This window comes from Cricetulus griseus, chromosome 2 (assembly GCF_003668045.3).
Source record: "Cricetulus griseus strain 17A/GY chromosome 2, alternate assembly CriGri-PICRH-1.0, whole genome shotgun sequence".
Classification (NCBI taxonomy): domain Eukaryota; kingdom Metazoa; phylum Chordata; class Mammalia; order Rodentia; family Cricetidae; genus Cricetulus; species Cricetulus griseus.
In genome coordinates this window covers 28255293-28275100 of record NC_048595.1, presented here as the reverse complement: position 1 = coordinate 28275100, position 19808 = coordinate 28255293, and the positions used below count along the sequence as shown (strand labels likewise).

Here is a 19808-nt window from a genome sequence, read left to right as displayed (position 1 = left end):
TATGTAAGAGTGTTTTTGTCTGTTTATGTATATGTGCATTGTATGCTGGCCTGGTACCTGCAGAAGCCAGAAGAGGGCACCAGATACCATGGAACTGGAGTTATAACTTCAGCTGGTTGTAAGCCACTATGAGGGTGCTGAAAACTGAACCCAGGTCTTCTGCAAGAGCAGCAAGTGCTCTTAACTGCTTAGTTATCTCTGCAGCCTACCAATTGACTTTGAGCTGTGTTTAAGGTAGTGTGATGATTCTGGCTAAACCTGTGCCTTGGTCTTAACATACTAGTTGATATTTCTTAATAGTGCTTACCACACTCCTGGATATATTTGATTTGTATGTCTCATTCTAACCTGTGAAGAATCTTTTGAAGGGGCTGGAGAGATGGCTCAGCAGTTAAGAGCACTGGATGCTCTTCCAGAGGACCCAGGTTCAATTCCCAGCATCCACGTGGCAGCTCACACCTGCATGTAACTCCAGTTTTAGGGGACCCAAACCCATGGCAAAACACAAATGCACATAAAAAAGTTAAAAAAAAAAAAAGAAAGAACATGTTGAGGTAGATGTAGTTTATTATGAGACTGGGCACTGAGTGAGGTACAGAAAGTCATGAGACTGGGCACTGAGTGAGGTATAGAAAGTCATGAGACTGGGCACTGAGTGAGGTACAGAAAGTCATGAGACTGGGCACTGAGTGATGTATAGAAAGTCACGAGACTGGGCACTGAGTGATGTATAGAAAGTCACGAGACTGGGCACTAAGGTATGGAGAGTCCCAGAGCCTCCCAAACATGCAGGTGGTAGAGCAGAATTTGAACTGGGGCAGCAAAAGTCCACAGCCTGTTCCCCTAACCACTGTCTTCTTCTTCTTCTTCTTCTTCTTCTTCTTCTTCTTCTTCTTCTTCTTCTTCTTCTCCTTTTTAAAGATTTTATTTATTTATTATGTATACAGTCTTCTGCCTGCCTGCAGGCAGACGGCACCAGATCTCATTCAAGGGGGTTGTGAGCCACCATGTGGTTGCTGGGAATTGAACTCAGGACCTCTGGCAGAACAGTCAGTGCTCTTAACCGCTGAGCCATCTCTCCAGCCCTAACCACTGTCTTCTAAGGAATACAAAGTGCTTATTCTCCTGCTGCTTTTTCACTATCCTCACACGATGATATAGGGCAGGGACTCAGTCTGCAGGTTTCTGTTGGAGCTTTCACAGTTGCTGTGGATGACACCCACAGGGACACCTTGTTCCTCCATGGACCTAATCATCCGCCATCTTACATCCCCTGGCTGCATGGACACAGAGGTTCTGCTTTGTTGCTCCCGCCTGAGCCATGGCACACAGTAAGCAGCAGGTCCTGCTCCTTCTGTGAGCCTACCTGTGTGGACTTTGTATTTCAGTGAGAAGTGTCGTGCTCCTGCCTGGTGTGACCGTGTCCTCTGGAAAGGAAAAAACATCTCTCAGCTGAGTTACCAGAGCCACATGGCCTTGAAGACCAGTGACCACAAGCCCGTCAGCTCGGTGTTTGACATCGGGGTAGGTGGGCTGCTTGTTTTTATATCTGGGCTACCTTTTGTCTTTCTGATCTCCTCCTCTTGACTGTGAGGAAGCTCATTTTCAAATTTGTTTAAGGTCCTGGAAAGATGACTCAGATATTAAAAGCCCTTGCAGTTCTTGTAGAGGATCCAAGGTTGGTTCCTAGCACTCATGTTGAGCTACTCAGGAGCACCTGAGCAGGTGAATCCAGCTCCAGGGGATCTGGTGGCCTCTGCAAGCATTTCATGCATGTGGTGCACAGACATACATGCAGGCAAAACACCGTCTTAGTCAGGGTTACTATTGCTGTGATGAGATACCATAACTAACACAACTTGAGAGGGAAGGGTTTATCTGTCTTATGTTCAGAGGCCATGGAGGAGTGCTGCTTGCTGGCTTGCTTCCATGGCTTACTCAGCCTGCTTTCTAATAGAACCCAAGACCACCAGGCCAAAGGTGTCCCCACCCCATCCGCAATGGGATGGGCCTTCCCCATTAATCACTACTAAGGAAAATGTCCCACAGGTTTGCCTACATCTCCATCTTATGGAGGTATTTTCTTAATTGAGGTTCCCTCCTCTCAGATGACATTAGCTAGTGTTAAGTTGACATAGAACTAGCCAGCCCACAACCATATACATAAAATAAAAAGTAAATACATTTAAAAATACAATAAAATTTAAGTGTAAAGTTAATTACTACTTGCTTTTGTATACATTTGAATACTTCCACATACATGGATGTTCCCTTTTGCTTCTTGGACTTTGTTTATGCATTTGCAGCTGAGTGTGTCAGTATTCTAGTGTTCTGCATGCAACACACAGACCTTAGAAAGAGCTCACATTGTACACACTCTGAGAACATCTTTTCCTTCACTGAAAATGTTTTAGGGCTGGGGAAGCTGGTACAGAACTTGCCTAGTTTGCATGAGGTGCTGTATTCAGGTTCCAGAACTGCACAAACTAGATATGATAACACATACTTGTAACCCCAGCACACAGAAGGTGGAGATAAGAAGATCAGGGGTTCAGGGTCATCCTTGGCTACATAGGGGACTGTCGAGAGACTCTGTTCTTCCCCTACTCCCACTCCAAGAGATAATACGTTTTAGGGGATTTTTCATGACAGTAATGGTACAGTTTCTTCTCATTATTTTAGTTTTTTTATATTTTTGTATTGTGTGTGTGTGTGTGTGTGCTCATGGCAAGGTCAGGGACCTCTGAGAGTCCATCATGTGGATTCCAGGGATCAGATTCAAGTCCTCAGGCTTGGAGGTAAGCCCTTGTATCTGTTGAGCCATCTTGTAGGTCTGCTCCTTAGTAGTTTTAAAGGCTGAAAACTTTTCTGTAGTAGGGATGAACCATAATGTATTGATGATTTGTTTGCAAAATATCTCCATTACATGTGGTGCTTAGTGACCATCCTTTGTGTGTATTTTTTTAAAAAAAGATTTTATTTATTTATTACGTATACAGTCTATACAGTCTTCTGCTTGCATGCCAGCAGAGGGCACCGGATCTCATTCAAGGTGGTTGTGAGCCACCATGTGGTTGCTGGGAATTTGAACTCAGAACCTTTGGAAGAACAGTCAGTGTTCTTAACCGCTGAGCCATCTCTCCAGTCCCTTGTGTGTATTTTTTTTTTTAAGATTTATTTATTTATTATGTATATACTGCTCTGCTTGCATTTAGGCCTGCAAGCCAGAAGAGGGCACCAGATCTTATTACAGATGGTTGTGAGCCATCATGTGGTTGCTGGGAATTGAACTCAGGTCCTCTGAAGAGGTCAGTGCTCTTAACCTCTGAGCCATCTCTCCAGCCTGTCTGTGTATTTTTTAATTTTTTGGTTCTTTGTGACAGGGTTTCTCTGTGGCTTTGGAGGCTGTCCTGGAACTACCTCTTGTAGACCAGGCTGGTCTCGAATTCATAGAGATCTGCCTGCCTCTGCCTCCCAAGTGCTGGGATTAAGGCATATGCCACCACCGCCAGACTCTGTGTGAGCACTTCTATAGACTGAAATTCTCTCTCTCTTTCTCTCATTCTTTTTTTTTCTTTTTCTTTTCTTTTCTTTTTCTTTTTTTTTTTCTTTTTGAGACAGGGTTTCTCCCTGTAACCCTGACCCTGGCTGTCCTGTAACTCCCTCTGTAGATCAGGCTGGCCTCAAACTCGCAGATCCACCTGCCTTTGCCTCCTGAGTACTGGGGTTAAAGGCATGTGCCACCACTGCCTGGTTTAGACAGAAATTATTAGTGGTGACATTAGTAGTTCGAAAAGAATTATATTTTAGCAGTGTGGTGGTGCATGTAGTTGGAACTATTCAGAGAGCCGTGACAGGATTGCTTGAGCCCAGGAGTTTGAGACCAGTTTGGGAAACATAGCAAGAGTGAGTGAGTGTGTGTGTGTGTGTGTGTGTGTGTGTGTGTGTGTGTGTGTGTGTGTGTGTGTGTACACATGTACCATATATTTTTATTAGTTTAAGAGAGGGGTGCAGTAAACGTATGTAAAGGAACACAGTAAAGAAACTACCTACAGCCCTTCTCCATTATTTTAATGTGAATAAGAGAAAATATCCAGAGGCATCTGGAATAGTCCAGAGCTGAGAGAAAGAAGACAGCATGGCCTCTGCTAGGAAGTGGGAGAGAATAGTGGAGATAGTGAGATCAGAAGGGATAGAGGGTAGAGCACAGCAAAAGAGCAAGAGGATAGCAAGAGCTGGGGGGGGGGCAGTGACGGACAGACAGACAGACAGACGGAGGGAGGGAGGAAATAGTAGAGAATAGTGGGCTATATAGGAAGGATGAGTAGCTGGGGGAGGGAGAGGCCAGCAGACTACTGTGGATTTAGAAACATGTAACCGGTCCTGTGATACTGAAGGAGCCTGGAGGCCAGTGTGGGATTTGATATGCTGATATGCGCCACAGATAGCCATATGTCCCTTCTGCCAGAGGTAAGGGAAATGACTACTTTTGGTAGATGGGAACTGGTTTCACAAGTTCCTGAGGAATGCTTTTATCTACCCACTAGCAATCCTCTGTAGTCCAGCATGAGCTCGTTTCTACATATATGGGCTGCCTAAGACCTAACAGTCAGCACCTACTGATTTATCATGTCTGTTCCCAACAGCTCTTACCATTAAAAAAAGAGAGAGACTTATTTATTTTTTTGTTTATTTGCTTTTGTGACAAAGGCTCACTATGTAGACCAGACTGGGGTCAAACCCAGAGATTTGGATTAAAAGTACAGGCCACCATGCTGGGAAATATTTATTTTTTTTTTATGTGTATGAATGTTTTGCCTGCATACATGCATATGTAGTGCCTGCATGCTTGGTGCTCCCAGAGACAGGGAGAGGGCATGAACCTCCTGGAACTAGAGCTCTAGATGGTTGTGAACCACTATATGAGTGAGGGAAACCGGTCCTCTCTAAGAGCAGCCTGACTCTGAACCACTGAGCCATCTCTCCAGCCCCAGTTCTTACCATTTTATACTTCCACCAACTGCATATGAGCTCGATTTCCCATAACTTTGCCAATAATTTTTTAAAATTTATTTTTAGTTCATGTGCATTTGTTTTTGTTGTTTTTTGTTTGTTTGTTTTGCCTGAATGTATGTCTGTGTGAGGGTGTCAGATCCCCTGGAACTGGAGTTACAGATAGTTGTGAACTGCACATGCATGCTGGGAATTAAACCTGGGTCCTCTGGAAGAGTAGCCAGTGCTCTTAACTGCTGAGCCATCTCTCCAGTCCCCACCAATAATTTTTTAAGAATCTTCTTAGTCAATATGATGATGAGAGAATGAGAAAAACCATTGTTTTAGGTTGCATCTCCCTGATTCCTAGTGAAGTCAGACACGCCAGTACTCATTATTTATTTGCATTTCATCACCAGTGGTTTCTGTGTTGCTTTGTATTACCTGTTCTTGCAGGTGTAGTAGAGTAGATGTAGGTCAGAATCTGAAATTAGAGAAAAGCCTAAGGCTGGGTGTGGTGGTTCTCGACTTTAAGCTGTGAGTTAGATGCCACCCTATTCTACATAGTGAGATGTTCTCTGAGGGGGGTACTAAGTAATGTTGTAATTAACATTTTATTGTTGGAAAATGAAAAAAGGTGTTTATAATTAAAATACAGAAGACAGAGCCTGACATATTCTTCCTTGCCGATGAGTTTGGGTTAAAACTATAGAGAAAATATCCCACTGATGGCCTTTGGGTGGCAGCAAGCAGTACACAGATAGAAAGCATCTTTTGACCAAGACCTGGAACCCAACAGGAGGAGCAGCCAGGACATTCCAGTGTCCTCCTGCTGATCAGGAAGCAGACAACCTTGCAGTAGCTTGGGGATCCTACTAATCTGTCATTAATTAGGTTATTTGTTAACGAACTAAATCTACTTAGCTGTCACTTTCTGAAATGCAGGCAGCTGCTGTTTCCTGATGCCCCAAGCATCCTCAACTCCAAGAAAGAAGAATGGGCAGAAGGCTGCATACTCAGTCTCTAATGTTTCCTTCCTAGGTGAGGGTTGTGAATGAAGAACTCTATCGGAAGACACTCGAGGAAATTGTCCGATCCCTGGATAAGATGGAAAATGCCAACATTCCCTCTGTGTCACTGTCCAAGCGGGAGGTAGGAAAGACCCAGACTCATTAAGAATATTAGCATCAGGGGTTGGGGAATTAGCTCAGTTGGTAGGAGCTAAGTTAAAGTTCCAGAACCCATGTTGGTGTGGTGATGGGTCCTGGGCATTGTGTTGGGTATGGTGGCACAGCCTTTATTCTCAGAACTGGGGAAGCAGAGGCAGGTGGATCTCTGAATTCGGACTAGCCTGGTCTATAGAAAGTTCCAGGAATTCCAGGTCAGCTAGGGCTACATGGCTCAAAAAAACAAAAACAAAAACAAAACAAAAAAAACAAATGGAGTTTGAGGGAAGACACCTTATGCTGCAGATGTCTAGCCCTTTGGCAGAGTGAGCTTGACCTTCAGGTTCAGGGGCCTACTTGAGCTTGGTATTTTGGAAGTGGTTTCAGATGTAGAAGATGGAAGCTTTGTTTGCTTCAGGAAACTTATTATAAATACAACTTGGGCTTTGGCTTGCCTAGGCCATTAGTCTTCATCGGCAACTGTGCCCTCTCAGCTAAATACATTGCAGAGAGGCGGTCCTTCATTTTCTTTCCAAGACAAATATTTTTACCAATCAGGGTGGTTGCGCAGCTCGAGAAGAGAACCCTGGTTCTAACTGGTCCCTTGTCTGTTCCCAGTTCTGTTTTGAGAATGTGAAGTACATGCAGTTGCAAACCGAGTCCTTCACGATTCATAATGGCCAAGTACCCTGCCAATTTGAATTCATCAACAAGCCTGATGAAAAGTCTTACTGTAAGCAGTGGCTGACTGCCAAACCCAGCAAAGGCTTCCTACTGCCAGGTAACACGTCTCTTCCTAGGTTCTGGTTTCTGAATGTTCTGCCTGTCCGTTTCATTTTTCAGCATGAGCTTTTTGCTTCTAAATGCTTTATTCTTGGCCAGAAACTTTTCTTGTTTTGCTTTGTTTTGTGTTTTTGAGATAGAGTCTCTCCATTATATAGCCCTGGCTATCCTGGAACTCACTGTGTAGGCCAAGGTAGCCTCACAGAGATCTGCTTGCCTCTGCTGGATCTGAAACTTCTCTCCCCCAAATCCCTATAGGTGAACCCAACCATATATAAAATGTAAAACACTGAGGATGGTCATGTGTTCAGTTTCAAGAACATTTTAGTCACTTGTGTGCACCATAACCTTGCAGAGTTGTGAGATTATGGCTGGTGCTGTTACTTCAGGGGCCATCTCTACTACCTCTTGTTGTAATCAGTGCCCAGGTGTCTGAATGAAAAAATAAAAAAATAAGCCGGGTGGTGGTAGTGCATGCCTTTAGTCCCAGCACTTGGGAGGCAGAGGCAGGCGGGTCTCTGTGAGTTCGAGACCAGCCTGGTCTACAGAGCGAGTTCCAGGATAGGCTCCAAGCTACACAGAGAAACCCTGTCTTGAAAAACCAAAATAAATAAATAAATAAAAAGTAAAAGGGAAAGGACATGGCTACTCCTAGGTATGGTGAAGGAGAAAGTTTATTATAAATAAAAGGGAGAGCGTAGAAGTAGAGACATCTGGGAGAGTCCAGAGTGGACATGACCAGACTGAGCTGGGCCATATGGGGAGAAAGGGAAGGGAAGGCAAAGGGGGAAGAGAGAGGAACCAGGTGCAGCAGCCAGGAGGTCAAAGGCACAAGAGAGTCAGGTAACCAAAATGCCTGGATTATATAGGGAAGAACCTCTGGAAAAAGGGCAACCCAGCCCCGGGGCTGGAGAGTTCAGGATAGAGCGTGGGGTATACCAGCCATACCCTGTAACAGGTAGGGACTGAGGGATGCTGGATATGTTAAATAAGCACCTCAGCCTCGTGTCCCGGGGTTTGAGACTTAACAATATCCACCCTTGTGGAGAGAGAGATAATGAGTAGTAATCTAGTAATGGTAACAGTCGCTTACCCCCCATGTTACATTCCCATTCTGCAACTGGAGGATTAAGAATGTTTCCTGGGTAGTTCCCAGGTGATAACTTCCCTGGACCTTCATAGGGGCAGGTGTTTTCATCTTACCTGGTCCAAGGCTGGTCCTTTGATTCAAGCCTTCTTACTGGATTCATTCTCCTGGTTTAAGCTCTGCTACTCAGTACTTGAGTTCTTAGCATTTGTCTGCAGTTTGCATGTGTTACCTTCACATTTCCAGACTGGACTATGCCAAGCACACAGGTTCTTGTCAGTTGATACCTTCTGCTTCCTTTCTTAAGCAGCCTGTCTGCTCTGCTCTCTCTCTCCTGGCTTTTCCTCTTTCTCTTGACTGCTCCCTAGCTGATGTTACTTTTAAACTTTTTCTGCAGATTCTCACGTTGAGATAGAATTGGAGCTCTTTGTAAATAAGGCTACGGCCACAAAACTCAACTCAGGTGAAGACAAAATTGAAGACATTCTGGTTTTGCACTTGGAACGGGGAAAGGATTACTTTTTGTCTGTGTCTGGAAACTACCTGCCCAGCTGTTTCGGGTCTCCCATTCATACATTGTGCTTCATGAGGGAACCAATCTTAGACCTGCCACTGGAGACTGTTAGCAAGCTGGTGAGTAGCAGACCTGAGGAAACATCCAGTAGTGGGCAGCTTGGGTCAAACACTGTAACTCTACCTCTACCTTCTTGGATGTAAGCTTTTTGCAGCGTAACAAGCCACCCCCAGTCAAAATGATAATGAGATGTCTCTCATGATTCTTGCTTTTTTTCTGCTGGTCCAGCTGAGGCTTATTTGTGCTAATGTAATGAGGCAGCAGCTGTGTTGGCTGCCCTGGTGAAGGTAGCCTCTCTTGCCTGCCTCAGTATTGGTTGCCCTCTGGCCTCTGTACATGGGCCCTCAGCTTTCAGGAAGTGAGCTCAAGCTTCTGCAGGTAGAAGCAAGAACAAGAGAAAAGCGAACACTGTACATAGCTGATGAAGCCTACACAATACCACTTCTGCCTTGCTGTGTGGTTTGGAGCAAATTGTGAAGTCAGCCCAGATTCCAGCATAGAGAGACTCACCTCCTGCTGTAGACAGCTGCAGAAGATGGACACACTTTCCAGGCTGATTTCATACCTGTTCACATGTTAGGGCAGCAAGCGGTGGTAACAAAACTCCATAGGCTGACACTTTATAAAGAACAGAAGTATAGTATTCACAGTTTGAGAGGCTGAGGTATATGGTGAGGGCCCACTTGGTTCGTAAATGGCTGGCTCAGTGTCCTCATATCAGGAGTGAGAGACTCTTGGTGTTTGTTTTGTTTTTGTTTTTGTTTTTTTTCCAAGACAAGGTTTCCCTGTGGAGCCTGTCCTGGAAGTGGCTCTTGTAGACCAGGTTGGTCTCAAACTCACAGAGATCCACCTGCCTCTGTCTCCCAAGTGCTGGGATTAAAGGCATGCACTACAACCACCTGGGGACTCTTGATTTTCCTGCTGCACACCAATCTCATTTGTGACCACACAGCCCTCAAGACCAACCACCTTCCAAAGGCCCCACTTCAGATACCATCACATTGGTGACTGAGATTCATCATGGTAATCTCAGTGGGATGGAGGAAACACATGGCATAAACATTCAGTGTCCAGCAAGCAGTGCAGAGGAGAAACTTAGCCTCGATCCTGCTGGGATTAAAGGCGTGTGCCACCAACACCCGGCACTCGAACTCACAGAATCTAATCGGCAGTATCGACGGGCGGTGTGCACAAAGGGCAGGGAATTAATCAATGCAAGCTTATGACCCACACTTACTGGGAATTCCTCGTTCATGGGGAATAATTGCAATCCCTGATCCCCATCACAAATCGGGGTCAATGGGTTACCCACGCCTGCCGTCATAGGATAGGCACACACTGAGCCAGCCAGTGTAGCGCGCGTGCAGCCCCAGACATCTATTAGAGCATCACAGACCTGTTATTGCTCAATTTCCAGTGGCTGAACGCCACTTTGTCCCTCAAAGAAGTTGGAGGACGCCAATCACTCAGGGGTAACTAGTTAGCATGCCAGAGTCTCGTTCATTATTGGAATTAATCAGACACGATCCTAGATCCTAGTGAGAGTTTCCGTTATAAAAAACTGTCGGACTGGAGAGATGGCTCAGAGGTTAAGAGCACTGGCTGCTCTTTCAGAGGTCCTGAGTTCAATTCCCAGCAACCACATGGTGGCTCACAACCATCCATTATGAGATCTGGTGCCCTCTTCTGGTGTGCAGATATACATGGAAGCAGAATGTTGTATATATAATAAATAAATAAAATCTTTTTAAAAAGTTAAAAAAAAAAAAAACAACTGTCATCTGGGAGCTGAGAGATAGCTCAGCTGATAAAGTGCTTGCTATGCAAGCATGAGGACCTGAGTTCGGTTCCCCAAAATCCATAAAAGAGGTACATGTCACCAGGCAGCAGTGGCACATGCTTTTAATCCCAGCTCTTGGTAGGCAGAGATGGATGGATCTCTGTGAGTTGGAGGCCAGCCTGGTCTACAGAGAGAGTTCCAGGACAGGGACCAAAGCTGCAGAGAAACTATCCCCCCCCCCAAAAAAAAGTACATGTCTGTGATCCCAGTGACCATGGGAACCCATTGGCTAGGCACTCTAGACAAATTGGAAAAGTTCCAGGTTCAGTGAGAGACCCCCTGTCTCTAAGAATAAGTGGAAATCAACTAAAGAAAGTACTCAGTATTGCCCTCTGGCCACCACATGCATATGTACGTACATAGACACACACACACACACACACACACACACACACACACACACACACAAAACAGATAAACAAATAATGGTGATCTGGCAGTTTATCCTAAAATAAATTTGCTAAGAACCAAAAGACTCATAGACCATTCAAACACAAGGGAACAAATTACCAAAAAATTTAGGTAATTTCTACACCTTTTTTAAACTCATATTTTCAGTTAGGGACTCTTGAACTATCCTGTCTATTATTCAATGTAGATGAAAAACAAACCCAGTCAAGGAGAGCAATTTGTCATAGGTCACGAGGTAAGTGGCAATGGACCTGGAGCTTGGGCTCACAGTTCTGGGCTAACAAGTGTGTGCTCTTTCCTCACTGGTTTTATCAGTGGAATGTTGGAAGAACTTTTTTCTATGAAATTAGGGTATATACTACTCCATTCATTGAAACTGCTTGCCATAATTCTCCTTATCCTTAGAAATTACCTATTGTAAGCCGGGTGTTAGTGGCACACACCTGTAATCACAGCACTTGGGAGGCAGAGACAGGCAGATCTCTGATCTCTGTGAGGCCAGCTTGGTCTACAAAGTGAGTTCCAGGATAGCTGAAGCTACACAGAGAAACCCTGTCTTGAACCCCCTTCCCCCCAAAAAAAAGAAAGAAAAAAAAAAAGAAGCACCTTTTGTCACCCAGGTGTATTACCTGGTCTTTTGTGTTGTTTTGTTTTGTTGTTTTTCAAGATAGGGTTTCTTTGTAGGTTTGGAGACTGTCCTGGAACTCTCTTTGAAGACCAGGCTGGCCTCGAACTCACAGAGATGCCTTCCTCTGCTTCCCGAGTGCTGAAACTAAAGGCGTGTGCCACCACTGTCTGGGCTGGTCTCCTTTTCTAATTTTTACTTTTGGCCTCACTGAAGAGCTTTCCCTTCCTGTTTGCTGTCCCCATATCATGCATTTTCCTGAAGTTCTACCTTGTCATGATTTTTCTTTCTTTGGAGACTTTGATGCCAGTGCAGACAGCAGATGACAGGAGCCAGCTGGAGAACCCCATGGAAATCCCCAAAGAACTCTGGATGATGATCGATTACCTGTATAGAAATGCTATCCGGCAGGTAGGTTGGGTTAAGGCAGTCAGCTGGGACTGTAGCCAGGCTGCCTTGAGAACTTGTATGGAAAGCGTTTGTCCCAAGGAATCTGTGGAGAATTTTTCTTTCCCCAGGGGTGAGTGCATGTTTGGTTCTTGACCCTGATTCTGAAGCAAAGCAGACTTCCCAGCTGTGTGTTTCTTCCCCAGGCCTCTTAGTCTCCCCAGAGAAGGGCTTCTGAATGCCTTCTGGGAGGTCATTTTGATGTCATTTTCAGGAATCCCACCTGCTTCTGAGAATGGGAGGGGCTATCTTGTTGACATTTCAGACAGAGGACAGCTGGCACTTCCAGGGCCTGAGTCTGTATAGATTCAGGCAGGCTTGCTGGGGTTAGTCGGTCAGATGACTGACTTGGCTATAGGTTTGTGAGGTCTAGGCTCCAAGGCCAGGAATGGAAGAGGGGGCCACAGGAGGCTGAGGGTTGAAAAGAATTCAGGGAATCACAGACTATGAAAGATGTATTTTATTCAGCAGCACACAGGTCACTAGTCAGGCTGACACTGATAGGCACCCACGCACAGGACTTTACACAGGCACCCACATGAGCTATACAGAGGCTGGTAAAGGCAAAATCTCTTGCCTCTAATTTCAAAGCCATATTCATAGACATTTTAATATTGTAGCAAAATATATTCATATTCTCTTTCCCTCTCTCCCTCCCTTTCCCCTTACTGTTCTCCCTCTCTTCTCTCCCTCTCCAGTCCCCACTCCCTTGCCCTACACTTCCAGTACTGGGGACTACACTCAGGCTTCATGCATGTTAGGCAAGCGCTCTAACAACTGAGCTGTTGTTTTCTGAGATAGTATTTCACTATAGCCCAGGCTAATGGCAAACTCACTAGTCTAAGACTAGTATTGAACTCATGACCTTCTTGCCTCAGTCTCCTACATGCTGGGACTGAAACGATAGCATGTCTGCCTTTTTCTCAATTTTCCCCACCCACACTGGTGTTGCAGTATACCAAGTTGTGTTCTGTTTATCCCATTGCTTCATTTAACTCTCATAACAACGCTTGGAGGAAACTTGCCCTGAAAGGTGAATAATTTACTCCCAAGCTGATTAATACACAATAGTGGGCTTTGTTTTTTAAAATTGAGTATGTATTTGTATACATATTTTACTTATTATTGTTGTTGTTATTATTTTGGCCATGCTGTTATTGGAACCCTGGACCTTAACTCACTACCACTGACCTACACACCTAGACCCAGGATTCAGTTTTATAAGAAGTCGGTCTTCTCTGTAGATCTTTCAAGTATAATTTGTTAGCAGTATATGTAATATTTTTATTATTGATAGTTATATTGAGTTGCTTTATGGAACAAATGAATTCAAAGTATCTTGAGACTTTGGAATGATGGAATGATGTTTACTTACATATTTTTATTTGCATAAGGTCTGAGGAGTCTTTGCCTAACACACACACACACACACACACACACACACACACACACATCTGTTTTTGTTGTTGTTGATGTTTGTTTTGGCTGAGGATAACAGTAGCTTTTCAGTCTTACACATGGCATGTCACACATAACCCTGTAGGACACATGCTCTGTGTGACTTTTCTCTTATCCTGGATCTTGTCTTTGTAGCATGGCCTACCCATAGCTTTATAATGCATGCCTAATGACCTGTGGTAAAGCCATGCCTGGCAAGGCCTGAAGATGAATTAGTCACATCAGCCTAAGTCACATCGTCCACTGGGGCAATTCAGAGATCTCACTACACAGCTGCATTTTGGACTCTGGTGATATGGGTAAGTCAGGAAATCACTGCCAGTTTTCTGAGGAAATAATTGTTTTGTGGCTTTCTACCCTTTTGCAGGAAGATCTGTTTCAGCAGCCAGGCCTGAGGACGGAATTTGAGCATATAAGGGACTGTTTGGATACTGGAATGATTGATAACCTCTGTATCCTTCAGAAATTTGTATGTGCATATGAGAATATGAGAACTTTTAAAAGAGAAAGAAACATATCTCAAAGCCCGGAGTCTAATACTGTGCCCTTGGCTAACAGGCTCTTGCTCAGAACCTGCTCAGGGAGGATATTATGACTTCCAGCAGTCAGTGTGGCAGGAACTCAGGAGAGCCTGGCTCACCTGAGAAACAGCATGGTGCCTTCCAGATGTGGGCTGGCATCCAGCGCTGAGTAGAGTCTGCCTGGGCAGGCAGCCCTTCTGGCACATGCTTGTCCCTGGACCTTCTCCTATCCCCAGGCAGCACCATCACCTGTTCCTTAACAGTGGGCCAAAGGCGCTAGCAACCATTCCGTAGCCGAAGCCTTGCTGCTTTTCCTAGAGAGCCTACCAGAGCCTGTCATCTGTTACAGTGCCTACCATAACTGCTTGGAGTGTTCTGGCAATTACACAGCCAGCAAACAGGTGAGGGGAAGCACTGAGCATCAGCATGCATAGTAGCTAGCCCTGGGCAAATGAAGCCTACAGAACAAAATAGAACAGCCCCTCAAGTGTGATGGCTCAGAAAATTAATATCTTACCTTCTCCTGCAGTGGTTTGGAAGATTAACAGCTTTCTTTCTCAAGCCTGCTCTTCCTCCCATGTCCCCTTTGCTTTTAATAGCATCACTCTTAATTCCAGTGACTCAACCCCGATACTTGAGTCATTTCTGATTGCTCCCACTCCTCACCTCCCACGTGCCCAGTCCCATTGATGTATCACTTTCCTACTCTCTCCATTGTCACTCTGCTTACTTGGTGCAGTGTTCTGTGGTAATGCGCTTCTATTCTTTGTTTTGCATGCTACAATTAGATCGTGAACTTAAAGGTGCTGTCTTTTTTTTTTTTTAACAAAACCATACTTACCTCTTGTTCACTGTTTTTAATGATCCTTCCCCTTCCTTCCTTCCTTTCTTTTTTTTTTTTTTTTTGTTTGGTTTTTGAGACAGGGTCTCTCTGTATGACCAGTCTGGTCTGGAATTCAGTGTGGCCCAGATTGACCTCAAATTCACTATCCTTCTGCCTCAGCTTCCCAAGTACTGAGATCACAAGTGTGCATCACCACACCCAACTCAATGATTGCTACAATAATGTACAACGGTAGCCAGCAGTAAGGGTTCCAAAACCGTCGCTCATATCCATTGAACGTGGGTATCTTCTGGAACCTACCTTTTCCCAGCTCCCTAGTTGATTCTGCTGTGCAGATATGTGAGCTATTCATTGGATTCCAGCCCGGATAACCCTTTCGGGCTTAGTGCCTGTGCAGCAGTATATTCTTGCCAACATTGATGTCTCCTGTTCTCCCTGATTATCATCTTGCTTTCTCTTGCCTTCTATGCCCCCAATTCCCTAATCCTCACTGCTACAAGTCTAGTTTTATCTTATATTCAAGACCCAACTAAAATGTCTTAGTTCCCTTAAGTTGTCTGAGAACATGGAAATTCTCAGGAAGTCTGACCACTAAATTCATGCAGCATTTGATCTTTGTGCGTGTTTAATACTTATGCCAAGTGGTGAGTGATTAGCTCTGTGTATTCTTAGTCACATTTGTAAGTCATGTTCTCAGTTCCTGGAATACAGCAGGCAACTTGTCAAGTAATGAGTGAGTGAAGCTGAAAACCGCATTTCTCCCTTTTTCAGGTCATTTCTACTCTCCCCACGTTCCACAAAAATGTCTTCAACTACTTGATGTCGTTTTTGCAAGAATTGCTGAAAAATTCAGCAGAAAATCATTTGGATGAAAATATTCTAGGTAAGTAGCCAAGTGTCTAGGGCAAGCATCTCTACAGAAAAACAGAGGAAGAAAGTGGAATTAAAATGTGTTTTCTTTTCTACACTCATCTTTTTCCTCATCTTGCCTTCCTTTTCTCCCCAAGCTCTGAGGAAAGTGTTTGCCTTTTTTTTTTTTTTTTTTTTACTTTTTTTTGTTTTGAGACAGGGTTTCTCTGTGCAACAGCCCTGGTTGTCCTGGAATTTGCTTTGCAGACCAGACTGGCCTTGAAATCACAAGAGATCTGCCTGCCTCTGCCTCTGGAAGCTTCTTTTACTTTTTTAAAAGACAGGGGCAAGATATATCTGTTGCCAAAGCTCAAGCTCTCCATGTAGCTCATACTGGCCTTGGACTCAGGATCCTTTTGCCTTGGTCACCTGAATGCTGCATATGTCCAGAATATGCCCTATTCTGGACAAAGTTTATATGCAAATAAGAGTTTGCAGTTGGTGGTAGAACACTTACCTAACATGTATGAGGCCCTGGAGCTCCCTGTTTTGGCTGGACTAGCTGATTGGCAAGTCCCCAGAATCCACCTCTCTCCACTTCCACATCACTGAGTGTGTAAGCCAGTGTGCCTGGCTTTAAAAAGGTGGGTGCTGGGGTCTGCACTCAGGTCCTCTCATGTTTGCATGGCAGGCACTATGCTGAACTGAGCCACCTTCCCAGTCCCTATTTATTTTTGAGGCAGAGTCCCACTGTGTAGCTCAGACTGGCCTGGAATTGAGGACTGGTAGGGATACTGACATCTATCACCACAACCAGTTGTTTGTTTTTCCAAGAAGAAAATACCTGGGCATAGTGGCACACACCTTTAATCCCAGAACTCAGGAGGCAGAGGCAGGTGGATCGCCTGAGTTTGAGGCAGCCAGGGTCTGCCTTTGACAGATGTGTGTGTGTGTGTCTTTGGGGTAGTCTGCTTTGGGATAGTCCAGCCTCTTTCCTAACCACCCTAGTGTCCTAGTTCCTAATGGTGTCTTCTGTTTCTGTCATGCACAGCTAGTATATTTGGCAGCTTACTGCTCCGAAACCCAGCTGGTCGCCAAAAGCTTGACATGGTGGAGAAGAAGAAGGCCCAAGAGTTTATTCACCAATTCCTCTGTAGTCCAGTTTGAACCTCAATCCTCCTCTCCTGTTTTACCCAAGGCAGCCACAACTGTCAGCTCAAGAGCTGCTCTAAAATGCTCTGCAGCCAGCTGGAAGCAAGAATGGTAGCCTAGGCCTGACCCATGCCATTGGCTAGTACTCCTATGCTGCCTTGTGAAGACATGGGACAAATCCACAATAATAGAACTGACATTCAATGTTCAACTTTAGTTATTTAACACAAATAGATCTCTATTCATTTATATTTTTAAAAAATTTAAGTAACTATACATTGCCTTACTCAAACTGTCTCCAGGAAATACAGTGAGTTCCCTGTATCCCTGACTGAACATCTCATAATTAGATATTTGGACTAACTGAAGTCCTTGAAGGAGAATGAGTTGAACAGCAGGAATTTGATTGGATGTTCCTGGACAAACAAGTTTTAGCCATTCCAGATGCTTCCACTGTCCAATCTGAGGACATGTATATACTGGGGCAACTCTGTCCCCTTTGTACTTGGCTCCAAGGCCTCTCAGTGGCCCCTAGAAGCATGGAAGGTCTTTGGTGAAACAAGTGGGATTTTGTAGGCCAGACAGTCCTCCCAACTGTATATAATGCATTCCCTCTCATATGTGTAATATATTTTAATGATAAATGTATTTTTTAACAGTCATGATTGTATGGGTTTTTTTTTCCTCTTAATTTTCTTTGTTGTTATGTGTGTGTGGGTGTTGGTGGTGTTATATGCATGTGTGATTGCTGGTGCCAGGAGAGACCACAGATCTTTGTTAAAATGTAATTATATGCGGTAGTGAGCCACCCAATGTGGGTTCTGGAAATTGAACTCTAGTCTTCAAAAGAGCAGTAGATGGATGACCTTAACCATCGAGTTTTCTCTTCTCCCCTCATTCCCCTCTCTTAAAATTTGGTAGTTCTTGGCAGATGGGCCTTTGTGGCTTAAGCACAGAAGCAGCTGGTCAGGGGCCAAAGAGACATGTGCAGCAGGCTAGCGTGTGAGAGTCACTATTCAATATCACCCAAGCACAGCAGTTTGGGTTTGAATCCTGATCTAGCCTATAAAGGCACTGCTCCAACCTAAACGTTCCAGAGAAGTCGCTCTTGGGGAAGATAAGCAGTGGCTTATACGAGGATCTAATAATTATATTTACTGGACTAGAGTAGAAGTATGCCCAAAATCGCTTCTTGGCTTCAGAATACTGCTACCAGGTAGTGGTTTCAAGGGTCTATAGGGATGAGTGTTAACAGCTGAAGAGGGGATGGGCCAGTAGGTGGCGCTGACCCTCCCGAGCGCGAAAACCCTCCCTAGGACAGGAAAGTTGGGACTGCCAGCGCCGGCGGGCGTCAGAACGGGAGGCGTCTGGAGCACTCGGCTCTGCTTTCGGGTCCTGAGCCAGGTTAACTACGCTGCGTTACGAGGTCGCAGTGGAGGGAGAGGAGGGATGCCGCGGGCTGGCCTACGCGTCTGAAAAGCGGCGGCTGACTGCGCCCATCCCGCTGCAGCTATGGGCACAGCCCGGGCCCCGGACACCTCGGGTTCTCCCTCCCCGGAGGCGGTCCGCTCCCTACGGTCTGCTTCCCCAAGCCGCACAGGAGCGGCTGACGCCGCTCGCACCTCCCACAGTCTGCCGCCGGAGGCGCGAGCAAGAGCCAATCAGAAGCTGCAGCGGGCGCATGGACACGCCGGCTTCTCCTTCCTCCGGAAAGCGGAAGCGGAAGTGACGCGAGGGACAGGTGGGGGCAATCATGGTGCCGCTGGGGAGGGGAGAAGCTGCCGCTGCCGCCGTTGCCGGGAGCCGCGGAGGTAAAAGCAGAAGCTGGACTTGGCTGGGGCTGGGACTCCCCGGGGGGCGCGGGACTTGGGCTCCCTGCGGAAGCCGTTCCCGGTGGAGACTTCATTCCACTCACCAGAGGGACCCCACCCCTCCTCCGTTTCCATGGGGATGGGTATCCAGCCCCCCTTTTCTGTTTCCATGGAGACCCGGACCCTGCCCCTCATCGCCCAGCTCGTAGCCCCCAGCCAGCCTCGGGGTTTTTCTATGTAGCCCTGGACTGGGGGTGCCTTCCCGGTCAGGTTCCTTCTGCCAGTCTCTCAGGGGTGTTCGGTTCGCACTCCTCGTCCTCACTCATACCTCCTGATCTTGTTTGTTACGGAAAGTTGGTCTCCGCGTTGCCGCCGAAGGTGCCGGGACAGCCCACCGGGAGCTCTCGGTATTCTTATCTCTCCTTTCAGATACAGAGAAACGTGCATTTCTAGGGTTGCGTAAGCAAAGGTTCGGGCTGGTTCCTCTCAGATTAGATCCCTTGACCTGTGTCTGGTAACTACCTCGCCTTGTCGCTCTGGCTGGTAAAGGCTCACTTGCAGAAGAGAAAGTGCAGAACCAGGCTGAAAACCAAGTGATGTGCTGATTATTTTAAATTCTCCTTTTGTGTCTGCCAAACCCACGTTTGTAGAACCTGTGTGTTTTCGGGTGAAGGAAGACTCACCATTCCAGACCATGAAAGCTTCAAATTTGGTAATTTCCTCAAGAGACTGTATCTTCGAAAAAAGACTTTTATCTGCTTGTCTGTCATTCATTTTGTTGATATTTCCTGAGTTCCTCGTGTCAATATGCTGTGCTAGGGACAGCCTTTCGGGGCAGAAAGCCTAGTCACGATGTACAGGCATACTTTCAGGTCCTTGTCATGTTTTAGAATATAAGTAATTAAAATGATTTGCATTGGCTGTTCTTTATTGGAATTAACCCCTCCACCCCATGTGTTCTAGAAACGACAGAAGGAATCCATACTCTTTCTACTCTCTGACAAGATTGTGCTTTACATGTAGTTTCTCTTTCACTCCTTATGAGACAGGAACTGTTAGTCCCGCTGTAGAAAGACAAGGCACAAACAGGTTGGCCAAGCAGTAAAGGGCAAAACCAGGAATTGTAGGTGATGATGTTCAAAGTGTTGTTACTGCACCATCAATTACATGAGGCTGTATACTGTCTCACAGTGTAATTGAGAGGGAGGGTGTTTGATGAGAGTGCTTCTCTTCAGGTTTACAGCTACG

General features: G+C 45.5%; 2 protein-coding genes across 3 annotated transcripts in view; both read left to right on the top strand.

Annotated features, from left to right (window-relative positions):
• The window catches only part of Inpp5b (inositol polyphosphate-5-phosphatase B), a 68494-nt gene extending 51083 nt beyond the window's left edge, over positions 1 to 17411 (top strand). Inside the window, 9 exon segments of the mRNA XM_027399223.2 lie at positions 1389 to 1524; positions 6034 to 6144; positions 6777 to 6939; positions 8426 to 8661; positions 11776 to 11889; positions 13751 to 13835; positions 14178 to 14305; positions 15520 to 15631; positions 16649 to 17411. Of these exon segments, the coding sequence (XP_027255024.1) occupies positions 1389 to 1524; positions 6034 to 6144; positions 6777 to 6939; positions 8426 to 8661; positions 11776 to 11889; positions 13751 to 13835; positions 14178 to 14305; positions 15520 to 15631; positions 16649 to 16764 (1201 nt within the window). The 3' untranslated portion in view covers positions 16765 to 17411.
• A 684-nt stretch (positions 17412 to 18095) lies between these two features.
• Mtf1 (metal regulatory transcription factor 1) overlaps positions 18096 to 19808 on the top strand; it is a 50699-nt gene continuing 48986 nt past the window's right edge. The window contains exons 1-2 of one of the 2 annotated variants that reach the window (XM_035439631.1): positions 18096 to 18560; positions 19211 to 19272. The gene's annotated coding sequence lies outside the window, so the exon portion shown is untranslated. The remainder of the gene's footprint in view (positions 18561 to 19210; positions 19273 to 19808) is intronic. The other variant, XM_035439630.1, reaches the window with a different exon arrangement.